We start from the raw sequence: 17,438 nt of genomic DNA, 5'->3' as shown, positions 1-17,438 counted from the left end.
TTATTATGATCTTTTTCTTTAATAATTATTCAAGCAAACGTCAGCAAGATTTTTTAGAAGAAAGGCATTATGTTTGGCACCTGGGAGAATATGACTCATACTTTGCCTTCAAGGACTTATATTTTGTGTGTCTACATTTTTAAGTTGTGGAATATATTTGATTAATAGTCCTTGTAGGGCCACTTCAGAGATGGGTTAGTAGAAACTTGGCCTGTGTCCTATTAGGCCTAGCCCAAGTTAACAGAAGTAAATGATGCTTTAGGCAGGCACACCTGGGGGGAAAGATAAACCCAACAACATGGTCACCAACAATTTCTCTCTGTATCTGGGCTGAGATTCCTATATCCTCAAGAAGGCGATATTTATAATTTGACAGAAAGTGAGTTTTTACCTCTTTGGATTCAGGGCTTGCCACATTCTGGAAAGCCAGCCATCACTTTTTATTTTGACAAAAAAAAAAAAGTGTGGTAAAAAGACACTTGAGATGAGGGTGAGAAACTGATCTATTCATGTATTCAGTTAATTTTTTATTTCTTTACTATCTGTACCGTATAAAAAGGGTTGGGGATACAGATGTGATTAGATATTATTCTGCCCTCAAGTGACTTACAATCTGATCTGATAGGGAGAGATATATAAAGATAAATAAAACAATATATTTTATAGGAATCTTGATTTCTGTTCAGAGGACAGTGGAAGCCCAAAGGAAGGAATGGCCAATTCTGTGTAGTGAGACATGAAAGATTTCTTGAGAAGGTGACTATTGAAATGAGCCTTGAAAGAGGAGTAAGAGTTTGTCAAGTTAAGGAGAAAGAGGAGGAGGAGAGTCCATTCTAGGTAGAGATCAGTCTAAGCAAAGGCCTAGGAATAAATAACTTTGCCTTTTGGAGGAACTGCAAGAAGCTAAGTATGCCTAGAGCAAATGGTGATGGAGAATGTGGGAGGAAGAAAGGAAAGGCGAGAATGTGAAGAATTAGGCAATGGCAGGATCATCAAAACTTCTCATAAAGGGATAGATATGAGAAGTGATGAGATACGATCAACAGAATTGGGTGACCTATAAGATATAGAGGTGCTGAGGAGAATAGTGTTGACTCTGAGGCTGAGTCCCGTCACCTCTGACCTGTTGTGACATCTATAGGTCATCTGGCAAATTTGCTTCTATTCACTGTTCCTAGGCTCTCCCTTTGTTCTTTCCTTATGGGCTCAGCCTTCAGACCTGCTGGACTTGCAGGGCAAGCTGGTGAAGAGGGATGGGGAAGAAATAAAGAAAAGATGGGCCCAAGGTTTGGAAGAAATGACAGGATAAGGCCCAGACTCGACTTGCACATTGAAACCCACTGGATCAAGACATAAAGCCCAGGGGTTATTCAGAATCAGATGGGACAGCAATTTTGTAATTGTAGCTTATTTGGTACCCAGGGCTAAGTGCCAGAAGTTTCTATTCAACTGTCTACATTTCCACTTGAAATGTATTTCCAATTCCAATGGAAATGTAGACACTTCAGATCCTTGATTTTCCCTCCAAAACCAAGCAGAATCAAGCTCTAACAAATGGAACTTGGTATTTTCTTTTAGCTCTTTCATTTGATTTTTATGATAATCTGTTTTGAGGAGCAAACAGAATGCAGAAAGATAATTCTTTTCTTAGTGGCAAGAAAAAAAATGCAAAAGACAATAAAGTGTTAGCAGGTGAAGAGAATGGCCTTAATAGAAGTGAGGAGTACTAGCCCATGTTCTGGGGTCCCAAGACACATTATATAGAGAGTGATAGATTAGCATTGCCTGGCATAACCCAGAATTTTGTAAAAAGCAGGCGTGTAAGCCTGCTTTCAACCCTGTCCTGAAGGACTGTTTCTTCTGAAAATACCAGAGAGTCCTGTATTAGACTAAGAAAGGGACAAGAGCTAGGTTCACATTTTTTAGGGTCTTAGGGTTCAAATCTGGAACTCTAAAATGAGAGTAGAAAACATTAGCGAGCAGGGAATTGGAGTGAGAATGAAATTGCCACAGGCATTATATTAGTAGTGAATAGATTGCATTTGACATGCAGGTCAGAAAGTAGCTCAGCCACGCAGATATGTGAGCCAGCTTCACTCCTGGAAGCTGGGAGAATGCAAAATTCTTTTCTAGCTTGTATGATGTCAACCAACATCTCCTACTTCTCTCAAATTTTTATGACCAAACGAGTTACTCAAATTGCAGCAACTCAATTCTCCCCACCTTAAGGCTAAAAAGAAGGCTTAGCTTATTTCTGAGCCTTTTGACCTTCTGATTGCCTCTATCCAACCTTGAAAGAAACTTTTAAGAGAGATTTAACCATATGGTCAGCAAGTCATCAGACATAGAAAACAATTAAATTGAAAGTAAGCAAAAGTAAGATTTCAGCAACTTCAGTAAACACTGGTTTACTTATGCTAGAATATGAAGGAGAAAGAACTAACATTATTGAGTACTTATTACATGACAGCCATTTTGTTTACATGCAGTACATGAGAATAAATAAAAGACAATTCCTATAGTAATATTTGTGAATAGGTATACAGCAAATGTGAGTTCCTCCTTACTCTTCTCCACCTTTACATAGTCATCTAATAATTTAACTTTTGCAACAATTTATGAAATTGATACTATTAACCTTGACTTACAGATGAGAACATTGAGGCTTAGAGAAATTATATTGACCAAAGTTGTCCAGCTAGTAAGTGGTGACACATTCATATGAACCAAGGTCTATCTATTTCCAAAAGCTTATGTGCTTTTTCCATGACACATGAGAGCCTACGACAGTAAATATATTTGTTAAAGCTTGTTTCTAAAGCTTGATTAGCAGTGCAAGTAACTTTGGAAGCTTGTCAGAATGATTACAGAATCCCCCTCCTCTTTTTGGATCCAGCCCAGGGGAGAATAGAGTAAGCCTGCCACCTGAAGACAATCCTGAAGGCAGAAGAGCATTAGAGCCAGCACCACTGTAGTCAAGGCATTGTGTTAGGCAAGCCTTTGGAAATGTCAGAGAAGTACCATTCCTCCTCTGCCCTTAGCCAGCTCCCTGCCAGATTTTGTGTGGGGGAGAGTTTTTCTCCTGCAGCCTATGGAAGGGAAAGAGGCTGTAATAGCCAAACCTTAGAAGAGTGGGTCTTCATCTTTGTAGAAATGAAAAAGAGGAGAGTGGGGCATTGTTCTCTTCTATAATCCCCCCAACACAGACACCAAAAACCCCGCTAAGGTATATATTTTGCATTTTAAGTCCATTTGGGTATGACTCAAAAAAGATAATTTCTTTTCATTTGTCTGGTTTTGTGTAAAGAAAACTGGGCTCAGAGGTTCTCATAGCATATAAATTAAAGATATGAAAGTATGTCATTGAAATTCTAAAGATGTGCTGATCCTCTCATCAAAAGAGTTCTCTTGTGGTGCTGGTGCTGACTTATTAATAAAAGATTATGCTTTTATTTGATTATTTATCTAATCAGGTTCACCTTCAGTTTAAGCTCATTAAGTCTGCTGTTAATAGTCTTGCTGAAAGTGTACTTGATTGTGGAATTAGATCCAAATGAGACAGAGAATATGTTCAAGCATTAATGGTCAGAAATAAAGACAGAGTGCCCTGTAAGTCCATGTTGCCCTCGAGTAGAGCGTGTGAACTGTCTGCCAACCAAATAGAAAGGGCACATATTTAAAAGGTTGGTTTTGTAGAGTAAAGGCTGACATAATTAAATACGCTTAGTAACAGAGAAACAAAAATGACAAGCATTTTAATTGTCAAAAAAAAAACGAGTTCAATACCTATTCTTTATATGCATTATGTTGGGGAAGCTTTTCTAATAGTCTTTTATGTGAAACTTCTGAATTACATTCAGGATGTTGGTTACTCGATGTTCCCTGCCCTGACTCCCAGTAACTTGCATTTAATCTGTTTGCTTCCACTTCTAAAGTGGTTGTAAGATAAACCAGACTTATAATGCCTCTCCTGGGTCTTGCAGAAGAGATAACTAAATCATTTTGTTCTTACCTGATAGATGGTTGTCAAGTTTAACTGCTACAGATAAGTTTTCTTCTTTAAGGTGGTCTTGCTCCACTTTTTGTTGGACTAAGGAACTTCTAGCTACCACAGTACCACATTGAAAGAGGGCCCATGAACAGCAGAGCTGTACAGCTAACCAAGGCCAGTGTGTTCCCTTCTTGGAAACACTGCAGCTCAGACTTGGCACTGGAATGAGCTAAATTATTTATCCAGCCAGATAAGAGAGAAAGCAGCTAAGAGCTTCTTGAGTTTATAGCTTCAGTCCCTGGATTCATACTGAGACAGGAAACAGGCCAGGCTCCATCAGAAAAGAGAAAAAAGAAGACTCCTCCCAAGTCCTCTTCCATCACTTCTTACGAAATGCCATGAGAGGGTATGTGATTAATTTCTCAGTAAGTTATACATTCAGTAAATGCCATGAGATTAGAGCAATTCTTAGTTTTGGTTTTAATATCGTCATAAACAATATAGCAAAGCACCAGTCAGTACTCCACAAGTGCAAACTCTTCTAGGACCTTCTCTACAGGAAAATGCTGGTTTAGCATAAGGTCAGCACTTTAAAGTCTTTTTGACTGGTCATACAGATCACAGTCATCAGATAGGGTCTTCATGGAATGAGGTCCCCAATGAGAGAAATGTCTGCACGTACAGGGATGTTTCCTTCCAGGGAATTCACCTCTGTCTCAGAAGCAATCCTTCAGGTTAGGAAATATAGCCCTGACATTTAAGAACTTTGATTGTGGGACTTCTGAGGAGAGAACAAAAAGATTGCCTACAAACTTGTGTTTCTTATTGTAGTTAATTGGAAATTCTTACACAATTACTTTCCTCATAGAGGGCTGTTACAGTCTCTGGACTTCTGAGTCTAATTTGTATCTCCTTTAAAGTATCTGTCATGATCTCCTCTATTTACTTACATACATGGCTCTTTCATTCCATTAATTTCTTAATGACAAGAAACATGCCCTACTCTTTTTTCCAAACTCCTAATCACTTAACATATCGCCTTGCATATATTAGGTGTCAGTGAATATATGTTGAATGGACTGTATCATCCAAAAGTGGAAGATGCACTAGGCATTTGGGTTTGGGGCCTTCTTTGGACCCCCAAACCTGAAATTCACCAAAGAATGGCACTTCCCTAATGGGGAAAAATTTATGCAACTTAAGAAAGAGAGAAAGATAGGTCTGCAGTGATGAGGAATGGAAAGGACACATCCTTAGCTAGCTAGATCAGTGGAATCATTTCTAATGATCAACAAGAAGGCAGATGTCAGAGTCAAGTTATCTCACATTTAAACCTGGAGTTCTTATTCTAAAGGGAGTGCTCATGGTGTCAACCAGCATTGGATGTTTTAGAATAAAAAAGCCTGTGGTGGTATCAACCTCATGCATAAGAACAAACAGATAGAATACTATGAATGAAAATAATATTAAATTTGGCTATGAAGTACATAATAGACATCGTTATTGCTTAGAAATTATCTTAGAGGTAGCACCAGGCAAGAAAGAGAAAAATCAAAGGCCCATAAACCTGTGATACAAACCATAGCAGGAAGGAGGTGCTATCCACAATAAAGTTTCAGTTCTCAGTCATCTCATTTCTGTGTATCATTCTCTATAGGTGGAATTGGCTGCGTAGGTCAAGACAAGGGGCAGGTTCGAAAGTGCCTTGATGTGGTGGAGATCTATAACCCTGATGGGGACTTTTGGAGAGAGGGTCCACCTATGCCAAGTCCCCTGCTCTCTCTTCGAACCAATTCTACCAATGCAGGAGCAGTGGATGGGAAGCTATATGTCTGCGGGGGATTCCACGGAGCAGGTATTGATCAAATTTTAAATGTTTTGTAACCTCCTTTGGTTTGATTTAACCTCCATTAACTGACTCAGTCACCAAGGAATAATCCTGAGAGCAGTGTGAGCACTGGCAAAAGCGTGGATTTTAGATAGAGTTCAATGACCTTGAGCAACTCACCAAATCTTTGAACTTGAGTTTCCATATCTATTAAATGAAGCTACTATCTCCAAAGGTATTGTAAAAATGAAATGAGATATTTTTCAGATAACCTAAGAAATTTGAATAGGGACTGGAGTATTAGATGATGTTTAAAAATTGTTCATTTTGTTAGCTTATAATATTGGCATTGTAATTTTATCTAAAAGAAGAGGGAAAAGGAAAAAAATGTTCTTTATAATTAAAGATTATTTAGAAGTATTTATGAATGAAAATGATGTACTCTCTGAAATTTACTTCAATCTACTCTAGCAAATATTTTTTTAAAAAGCGAATGGGGTGGATGGGCTAAGAATAGATTTACAACGTTGGTAAAATGTTGATAATTATTAAAGCTGGATACATGGGGTTCCTCAGAGAACTTTCTAAAGAGGATTTTAAAAACTGTTTTAATACCTATTATATTAAACATCACATAATTATGTAAAGGTAGTAATTTTTCATAATAGCAAGAAAGCTGACATAGTAAAGAGATCTAATAGTACCTCCTTGTTTAAGTTTTGTGGGTAAAGAGATACACAAGGAGTCAAGAGAGAGATCTCAGGTGCTGGACCCGTCATCCACCAGGGCTCTTCTCCAGCTGTGATCACATGCTTTCCTATCTATCCTCTGGCTTTTGGCTTTCTCTTAACCAGAAGAGAAGGGCAGAGAAAACAAAGAGTAGCCTCAGGACCTCCAGAAGGATGAGTGGTAATCAATGTTTAAGGTTCTAGAAAATATTCTGTTTTGTCTTGTCTCTTTATCTTAACTTTCTTTGTATAATATTGAGTTAGAGAATTGATATTCTCCAGTTTTTCAAACACATCTAAATTCATACTATGAGCCAACCTCTTTTCTTGAAACTGTAATGGACTAATAATGCTTTCATTCAGAGGAAAAGGGATTTACTATATGAGCTCTCAAAGTCCTTTTTTTAAAAAAAAATATTAAAGGTATATTTAATTAAAAAATGAAGTCAGTCTGCAATGGTCCTATTATCAAAACCAGTTAATTTGACATTCATTTTTTTAAACAAATTTATTTATTTAAATTAGTTTCAAGTATACAGTACACTGGTTAGACATCCACAATGTTCATAAAGCGATCCCCCCAAAGTCCATTTTAATTATTTGTTTCTAAATTGGTAGATTGTCTGGTCTTAGCTGAATGAAATCACTGAATAAAAGTTTTATGAAAAATAAAGTTTTAGGAAAAATTGTATAGTAGCATATCCATTATTAACTAGAGATCTTGGCATCAAACCTAAATACAGGAAGTGGATTTTCTCTCTTTGTGTGACACAAATTGCTCATATCATTCATTTATTCAGAAAACCACAGTCAAGAAATTAATCTTGGGGCAAGATGGCAAAGTAGATAAATGCTGTTCCTGCCTCCTCCCATGACCACATTAAAATTACAACTAAGTTATAGAGTAATCAACTTGGAGAACCATCTGAAAACTAGCTGAACAGAAGTCCTATAACTAAGGATATAAAGAAGAAATCACATCAAAATTGGTAGGAGGGCTGAACACACAGAAGGGGCTAGCTTCACACTAACATATGTCAGTTGAGAATCATGAAGGATATCTCAGCTGCAGAAGTCTGCCTGGAGGAGTGAGGAGTTCTAGCCCCACACTGAAGTCCCCAGCTTAGAGCATCAGTGCCAAGGTGAGGGTCCCCCACATTTGGCTGTGAAAATCCAACAGCATTCCATCCATCAGTGTGTGATAAAGGGCAGCTAGAAATCCAGACATCCTCTTAAGGGGCCTGTGTACAGATTCACTTGCTCACAGGCACTCACCTTGGGCTCTGGCGGAAGGACAGTGATTCGGGACTCACTAAAGACATAAAGGGAAAGACTGAGTTGTGTGTCTTAAGGGTGAGAACCGAAGGGACAACACTACTATCCTTGTGTTGAGCCCTCTTCCACGTGGCCTACAGGTGGGCACCATCTTTCCCGTGTTGATCCCTCCCCTCACACAGCCAAATCTGAATCTGCATTGACCTGGTGAATTCCACTAACTCCACCCTAGAAACTCCCTGGGACCCCACCCAACCCAACTTTTGCACTACCAGAAACAATGTGGGTGGTGAGCAACCAGCCCTGACCATGTAGCAGTCTTTCTTGGAAAACTCTTGACAATCTGTGGGCCCAAGGCAGATGGTGGTTGGCCTTGATGTGCTGTGGACATTTTTCTGAATAGCTCAGCACTGACATCAAACCTGAATCTGCATTAACCCAGTAAACACCACTCACCCTACCCCGGTGACTCCCTGGGACCCTGCCTTACCCAACTCACATACTGCCTAAAGCTCTTTCAGCAGCTGAACTTTATGAACGGCCAACAGGTGGGCACCATCTTTCCTGTGCTGATCCTTCCCCTCACACAGCTAAATCTGAATCTGCATTGACCTGGTGAACTCCACTTGCTCCACCCTAGTAAATCCTTAGGACCTGGGCCTTTTGCTGAGCTACCTCAAATCTAGTACTAGTGGCAGCCAGCCTAGGTTCACAGTGTGGCCTCTCCAGGTCCAGCATAGGCAATGACCAATGGTGGAAAGCTTTGTAGCTTCTACCAGGTAGCTCCGGGCCAAGCAAAGGCAGCGGCTGAACTTGGCCTGCATGGGACCCTCCCCCAGGGGCCTCCAGAACCAACACACCCAAAGGTCAGCTTCAGACCACAACAAAGTACTACCCGATTAGATTCAGAAGTGGCACACCCAAAGGATGGTCTCAACAGACACACAGGCTTGCTGGAGTGAATCCCACTCAGTGGGGTCAGCCCCAATACAGCAGCTTACACACTGTGGACATGCTCACAACCAGTCAGCCTGGGAGTCAATCCCACCCACTGATGGGCCAACAACAATCAAAACTCAACTACAACAGAAGGGCACACACAAATCACATAAGGGACACTCCAGGAACACCTATGCAGGTGATGAGGGAGACTGTACCGCTGAGCCACACAGGGCACCTACTATATAAGACCACCCAGCCAAGGCTGAGAGATGTAGAAAATGTACCTAATGCATAGAAACAAACACAGAGATACAGCCAAAATGAGGCAGCAACAACAACAAAAAATATGTCCCAAATGAAATAACTGGAGAAAACTAAAACAGAAAAAAAAAAAAAACTAAATGAAACGGAGGCAAGAAACCTACCAGATACAGAGCACAAAATTCTGTTTATAAGGATGCTGAATGAACTTAAGGGAAGAATAGATGATCCCACCAAGAACAGATGATCTTACAAAGAAATAGTAAGCATCAAAAAGGATATAGAAACCATAAAAAAGAATGAGTCAGAAATAAAGACTACAGTAACTGAAATAAAGAATACAGTGGAAAGAATCAACAGCAGATTACATGAAGGAGAGATTCGAATCAGCAATTTGGAAGACAAGATAGCAGAAAACACCCAGACAGAACAGCAAAAAGAAAAAAGAATTTTTTAAAATGAAGATAGTTTAAGGAGCCTCTGGGACAACATCGAGCATACCAACATTTGCATCATAGGTACCAGAAGGAGAGCAAGGAATTTAAAACCTAATGGAAGAAATAATAATGGAAAATTTCTCTAACCTGGTGAAGGAAATAGACATACAAGCACAGGAAGTACAGAAAGTCCCAAATAAGATGAACCCAAACAGTCTCACAACAAGACACATTATAATTAAAGTGCCAAGGGTTAAAGAGAAAATCTTAAAAGCAGCAAGAGAAAGGCAGCTAGTTACTTGCAAGGGAGCTCTCATAAGACTGTCAGTTGATTTCTCAACAGAAACTTTGCAGGCCAGAGGGGTTGGCATGAAATATTCAAAGTGATGAAAAGCAGGGACCTACAATCAAAACTATTCTACTCAGCAAGGCTATCAATTAAAATTGAAGGTGAGATAAAAAGTTTCCCCAACAGGAAAAAGCTAAAGGAGTTCATCATCACCAAACTAGTATTACAAGAAATGTTAAAGGGACTTCTTTAAGAAGAAAAAAAAGAAAAAAAGATTAAAAATATGAATAATGAAATGGCAATAACCACATACCTAGAAACTATTACTTTAAATGTAAGTGGGTTAAATGCTCTAATCAAAAGACAGGGTGGCTGAATGGATAAGAAAACAAGACCCTAACATATGCTGCCTACAAGAGGCTCATTTCAGATCCAAACACACATACAGACTGAAAGTAAAGGGATGGAAAAGGATATTTCATGCACATGGAAACCAAAAAAAAAAAAAAAAAAAAAGCTTGGGTAGCAATACTTATATCAGACAAAATAGACTTTAAAACAAAAACTATAGAAGAAACAAAGAAGGATGATTCATAATGACAAAGAGATTGATACAAGAAAAGATAACCCCAGTAAATATTTACACACTCAATATAGGAATGCCTAAATATATAAGCAAATATTGACTGACATAAAGGAAGAAATCAACAGTAATACAGTCATACTCAGGGACTTTAACATCCATTAACACCAATGGACAAATCTTCCAAACAGAAAGTCAACAAGGAAACAGTGGCCTTAAGTGACACACTAAACCAGGTGGATTTAATTGATATTTAGAGCATTTCACCCCAAAACAGCAGAATATACATTCTTTTCAAGAGCACATTGAATATTTTCCAAGATAGATCACATGTTAGGCCACAAAACAAGTCTCAATAAATTTAAGAAGATTGAAATTATATCAAATATCTTCTCTAACCACAATGGCATGCAACTAGAAATCAATTTACAAGAAAAAAGTGAAAAACACACAAACACATGGAGGCTAAATAGCATGCTATTAAGCAACAAATGGGTTAACAATGATATCAAGAAAGAAACCAAAAGATACCTTGAGACAAATGGAAATGAAACACAATGATGTAAAATCTATTGGACACAGCAAAAGAAGTCCTAAGAAAGATAATCATAGCAATACAGGCCTACTTCAAGAAACAAGAAACATCTCAAATAAACAATCTAACTTAACTCCTAAAATAACTAGAAAAAGAACACCAAACAAAGTCCAAAGTGAATAGAAGGAAGAAACTAATAAAGATCAGAATGGAAATAAACAAAATAGTCTTTAAAAAATACGAAAGATCAATGAAACCAAGAGCTGTTTCCATGAAAAGGTAAACAAAATTGATAAATCTTTAAACAGACTCATGAAAGAAAGAGAGAGGATCCAATTAAATAAAATCAGAAATGAAAGAGAAGTAACAACTGATACCACAGAAATACAATGGATTATAAGAAAATACTATGAACGATTAATTCCAACAAATTGGAAAATCTGAAAGAAATGGATAAATTCCTAGAAACATACAATCTTCCGAGACTGAATCAAGAAACAACAGAAAATCTGAACAGACTGATTACTACTAATAAAATAAAATCAATAATAAAAAAACTACCTACAAACAGAAGGCCTGGACCAGATGGCTTCACAGGTGAATTTCACCAAACATTCAAAAAAGAATTTACACCTTTCTTTCTCAGACTATTCCAAAAAATGCAAGAAGAGAGAATGCTCCCAAGCTTATTTTAGGAGGCCACCATTACCCTGATTCCAAAACCAGAGATATTACAAAAATAAAATAAAATTATAGACCGATGTCCCTGATGCATATAGATGCAAAAATCCTCAACAGAATATTAGCAAACCAAATTCAGCAACACATTAAAAAGATATAACACCATGATCAAGTGGAATTTATTCCTGGGATGCAAGGCTGGTTCAATATCTGCAAATCAATGTAATACACCACATAAACAAATTAAAACATAAAAATCATATGGTCATATCAATAGATGCAGAATAAGCATTTGACAAAATCCAACATTTATCTATGATAAAAACTCTCAGCAAAATGGGAATAGAGGGAATATACCTCAACATAATAAATGCCATATATGACAAACATACAGCTACATTATACTCAGTGGGGAAAAGCTAAAAACATTTTACTTAAGATCAGGAACAAGACAAGGATGTTCACTTTCAGCACTTCTATTCAACATAGTTTTAGAAGTCCCGCCTACAGCAATCAGACAAGAAAAATAATTAAAAGGCATCCAAATTGGAAATGGAAAGTTAAACTGTCATTATTTGCAGATGGTGTGATACTTGTAGAGAGACCACTAAAGAGTCCACCCAAAGCTATTAGAACTGATAAATGAATTCAGTAAATTAGCAGGATACAAAATTAATATTCAGATATTGGTTGCATTTTTATACACAAAAATAAACTATCAGAAAGAGATATTAAAAAAAAATTTAACCAACAAAGTAAAAGACCTGTACTTGGAAAATTATAAGACACTGAAGAAAGAAATTGAAGAAGATACAAATAAATGGAAACATATACCATGCTCATGGATAGGAAGAATTAACATTGTTAAAATGTCCACATTACCCAAAGCAATTATAGATTCAATGCAATCCCTATCAACATACCAACGACATTTTTCACAGAACTAGAAGAAATAATCCTAAAATTTATATGGAACCACAAAAGACCCTGAAGAGCCAAAGCAACCTTGAGAAAGAACAGAGCTAGAGATAACATACCACCAGAAATTGAACTATACTACAAGTCTATAGTAATTAAAACCACATGGTACTGACATGAAAACAGGCATATAGATCAATGGAATAGAATATAGAGCTCAGAAATAAACCCACATCTATTTGGTCATTTAATCTATGACAAAAGAGGCAAGAATATACAATGGGGTAAAGATAGCCTATTTAATAAATAATATTGGGAAAACTGGGCAGATACATGCAAAAAAAATAGAACTGGACCACCTTTTTTACACCATGTACAAGAATAAACTCAACATGGACTAAAGACTTAAATTAAAGACCCAAAACCATAAAATGCCTAGAAGAAAACATAGGCAATAAACACTCTGACATTGCTCTTAGTAATATTTTTTTCTGATATATCTCCTTGGGCAAAGGAAACACAAGAAAAAATAAACAAATAGGACTATATCAAACTAAAAGATTTTTGCACAGCAAAGGAAACCATTCACAAAACAAAAAGACAACCTGAATGGGAGAAGAGATTCACCAATGATACATTCAATAAGAAGTTAATATTTAAAATTTATAAATAACTTATTCAACTTAACACCAAAAAAATTCAATTAAAAATGAGCAGAGGACCTGAATAGACATTTCTTCAAAGAGGACATATAGATGGCCAATAGACATATGAAAAGATATTCAATGTTACCAATCATCAGCGAAATACAAATCAAAACCACAATGAGATAACACCTCACATCTGTTAGAATGACTATCATCAATAAATCAAAAAAAGAACAAGTGTTGATGAGGATGTGGAGAAAAGGCAACCCTCATGCATCGTTGATGTGATTATAAATTGGTACAGGAGTTTGAAGAACATGGCAGAGTGAGAGACATCCCCAAATCTCTCCCTTTGAAACAACAATAAGCTGAACATCTAAAACTCAACAAAAAACACCCAATCTGCACACCAGCACATCTGAGCATGGGATCTGTGTATAAGAGCTACCATACGTCAGAACCCCGGGTGTCGGGTGGTGAACTGGGAGAAACAAAGAAGCTGCCTCTTGCAGCCTGAGCTTCCTGTAGGAGGAAGGAGAAAGAAAAGGTGCAGCAAGTTCCCTGAACAGCTCTGCCTGGGAGAGCTGTGAGATCCACACAGCCAGCGACAGGGCCCAGCCATTATGGCAGAAAGCAGAGAAGTGGGATGGCAGAGAAACAACAGTTAATTTTTACCAGCCATGGTTGTAAAACCCAGGATGAGCTGCAGCCCCCATTACCCAACACAGAGGGGCCATCTCCCCATATCCTCTAAGACCAAATACCGCAGAGCCCCAGGGGAATCGAGCAACACTATCAAAACTGTCGCTAACACTGACAAGGACTGAGACTGAGAATAGCAAGCATAATTAAACATCTATGAAGAAAAAAAAGGCACTGTTAAGGCTTTATACAAAGCAGGGATCCAAGAGAAAAAAGCCTTCATTGGAACAGGCTAAAGAGAGACCTTTATGCAATAAATCTTCTTTCTGGGAAAAAAGCAGAATACATTTCCATTAAAGACCAGGTGGAGAAATAGTCCATTAAATACCATGAACAACCCAGGTGACAAAGCATCTCAGAAAGAAAGAGGAAAATCTCCAGAAAATAAGCTTACAGACATAGAAATATGTGACCTAAATGACAGAGAATTCAAGATGATACTTCTGAAAAAACTCAGTGAGATCTGAAAAGAGTCATATCAACAATTTCAGGAATTGAAAAAAACTAGATGAGTAGAATGAATTCTTTAGCAAGGAGATTGAAACCCTTAAAAAGAACAGAATAGAACTACTGGATATTAAAAATAGAGCAGGAGTTGAAAAATGAAATAGCAAGCTTGGGAAATAGAGCTGACCAAATAGAAGGAAGGAGCAGTGATATTAAAGACAGAAATCTAGAAATACACCAGAATGAAGAAGAGAAAAACCAAAAAATGAAAAATAATGAAAGAGAAATTCAAGAACTAGTTGATATCATCAGAAGAGGAAACATAAGAATAATGGACATTATCAAAGGGGAGGAAAAGGAGCAGGGATTAGAACACATTTTCAGACAAATAGTTGATGAGAATTTCCCAAATCTAAAGAATGAGCTGGAGTTTGGAATTCAAGAAATCAATAGAATACCCACATATCTCAACCCCAAAAGGCCTTCATCAAGACACATTGCATTTAAATTACCAAAAATCAACAAAAAAGACAACATTCTCAGGGCAGCCAGGGAAAAGAAGATCGTAATTTATAAAAGAAAACTCATTAGATTACCGTTGGACTTCTCAGCACAAAGTTTACAAACCAGAAGGGAGTGGAATCAAAACTTTAAACTATTAAGTGAAAGGAAATACCAGCCAAGAATAATGTATCCAGCAAAGCTCTCCTGTAGATATGAAGGAAAAATAAAGACCTTTCCAGACATACAAAAATTGAGGAAATTCTCCACTACTAGGGCCGCACTACAGGAAATACAGAAAAAGGTTAGCTCACCTAAAACAAAATGACAAAAAAAAAATACATAATTAGGAGTAAGGTGACTATCAGGCAAATAGAAGCAGTGGAGTGCAATCTTTACTAAGAACAGGGCATTATAAGCATAAACAATAAGAAGAGATATGCTATAGCAAGATAGTAATGAATGTTCAGCATACATAGGGGAATTTGCAAAGGGGAATGGAGGTAAGCATGCATAGAAGAAAATGGACGACTGTATGTATGCATATGTATGTACGTACATATGTATGTATGTATGTATGTATAATATATATATATGTATCTTTTACATATTCTTAATGGTAACCATACACCAAAGATTCAGAGCTGAAGTACATAACATAAAACAAGAAGGACCAGAGGGAAAACCCACAAAAATCAACCAAAATTAAAACAAACAAACAAACAAACAAGCAAACACAAGGACAAGGAAGCTATGGAAATGCCGAGCTACCAGAAAGCAAAAGATAAAATGGCTATAAGAAGACCTCATATTTCAATAATCACCCTAAATGTAAATGGAATGAAGTTACCAATAAAAAGGCACAGAGTAGCAGAATAGATCAAAAAACAAAACCCAACCATATGCTGCCTCCAGGAGACACATCTCAGCTCCAAAGACAAATATAGACTCAAACTAAAAGGGTGTAAAATGATGTAAAATCCAAGCAAATTGCACTCAGAGAGAAGTGAGAGTAGTGGTACTAATATCAGATGAAATAGACATCAAAATAAAAAAAGGTAAAGAAACATACTGAGGGACACTTCATAATGATAAAGGGTATCATGCACCACGAAGACGTAACACTTATTAATATCTATGCTCCCAATCAGGGAGCCCTGAAATATGTAAAGCAATTACTAACAGAGCTAAAGGGAGAAACAGACCAAAACACTATCATAGTAGGGGACCTAAACACCCCACTGTCAGATATGGACAGATCATCCACACAGAAAACCAATAAGGAAATAACATCCTTAAATGACACATTAGACCAACTGGACATAATTGACATTTACAGAGCCTTCCAGCCCCAAACAGCTGCTTATACATTCTTCTCTAGTGCATATGGAACATTCTCAAGGATTGACCACATACTGGGACACAGAGATAGCCTCAAGAAAAATAAGAGAGTTGAAATCATACCAACCATATTCTTTGATCGTAATGTTTTGAAGCTGGAGATCAACTGTAAAAAAAAAAAAAGCAGAAAGAACCACAAATACATGGAGATTAAACAACAAGCTACTGAAGAATAACTGGGTCAGAGAAGAAATAAAAGAAAACATCAAGAGATACATAGAAACAAATGATAATGATAGTACAACATATCAAAACTTTTGGGACATAGCAAAAGCAGTCATAAGAGGAAAGTTCCTATCATTACAGGCCTACCTCCAAAAAGAAGAATGAGCCCAAATAAACGACCTACTGCTTCATCTTTAAAAAGTAGAAAAGGAAGAACAAATGAAGCCTAAAGTCAGCAGAAAGAAAGAAATAATCAGAATTAGAGCAGAAATAAATAAAATTGAAAACAAGAACAACACCAAACAATAAAAAAAATAAATGCAACAAAGAGCTGGTTCATTGAGAAGGTTAATGAAATTGACAAACCCCTGGCTAGACTCACTAAAGAAAAAAGAGAAAGGACACAAATAAACAAAATCAGGAATGAAAGAGGGGAAATTACGACTGAAGAAATACAAAGGATCATGCAAGAATACTATGAAAAAGTACATAATACCAAATTTAATAACCTAGAAGAAATGGACCAGTACTTAGAAAATTATGACCTTCCTAGACTGAAACAAGAAGAACTGAAAAATCTAAATAGATGTTCATAGCAGTATTATTCACAGTGACCAAGACATGGAAGCAACTGAAGTGTCCTACCATAGACGATTGGATAAAGAAGCTGTGGTACATATATACAATGGGATATTACTCAGCCATAAGAAGAGATGTAATACAGCTTTTTGCGACAACATGAATGGACCTCGAGATAATCATGCTAAGTGAAATAAGCCAGAGAGAAAAAGTTGAAAATCACATGATATCACTTATACGTGAGATATAAACCTAAAAGCAACAAATGAACAGGACAAACAGAGACTCATGGACATGAACTATAGACTAAAAGTTACCAGAGGGTAGGAGTTGGAGTAGGAGGGGATAGGTAGATGGGGTAAAGGGGGTCAAATATGTGACGACAGAAAGAAATCTAACTATGAGAGGTGAACTCACAGTGTAAATATATATGTGCCTTACTGTTAAAGTGTACAGCTGAAACTTATTGGATTGTGTTAACCAATGTCACCAATAAATAAATAAATAAATAAATAAATAAATAAATAA

The 17,438-nt window shown here is 37.1% G+C and overlaps 1 protein-coding gene across 1 annotated transcript in view; it reads left to right on the top strand.

Moving 5' to 3' along the window:
* Window positions 1-17,438, top strand: part of KBTBD12 (kelch repeat and BTB domain containing 12) — a 59,440-nt gene that overhangs the window by 29,739 nt on the left and 12,263 nt on the right. The window contains exon 4 of the mRNA XM_011376048.1: window positions 5,649-5,846. Coding sequence (XP_011374350.1) covers window positions 5,649-5,846 — 198 coding nt within the window. The remainder of the gene's footprint in view (window positions 1-5,648; window positions 5,847-17,438) is intronic.

This window comes from Pteropus vampyrus, unplaced genomic scaffold (genome assembly GCF_000151845.1).
Source record: "Pteropus vampyrus isolate Shadow unplaced genomic scaffold, Pvam_2.0 Scaffold285, whole genome shotgun sequence".
NCBI classification, from domain to species: domain Eukaryota; kingdom Metazoa; phylum Chordata; class Mammalia; order Chiroptera; family Pteropodidae; genus Pteropus; species Pteropus vampyrus.
Note: the sequence above shows the minus strand (reverse complement) of the source record. Positions and strands in the feature narration are given on the sequence as shown.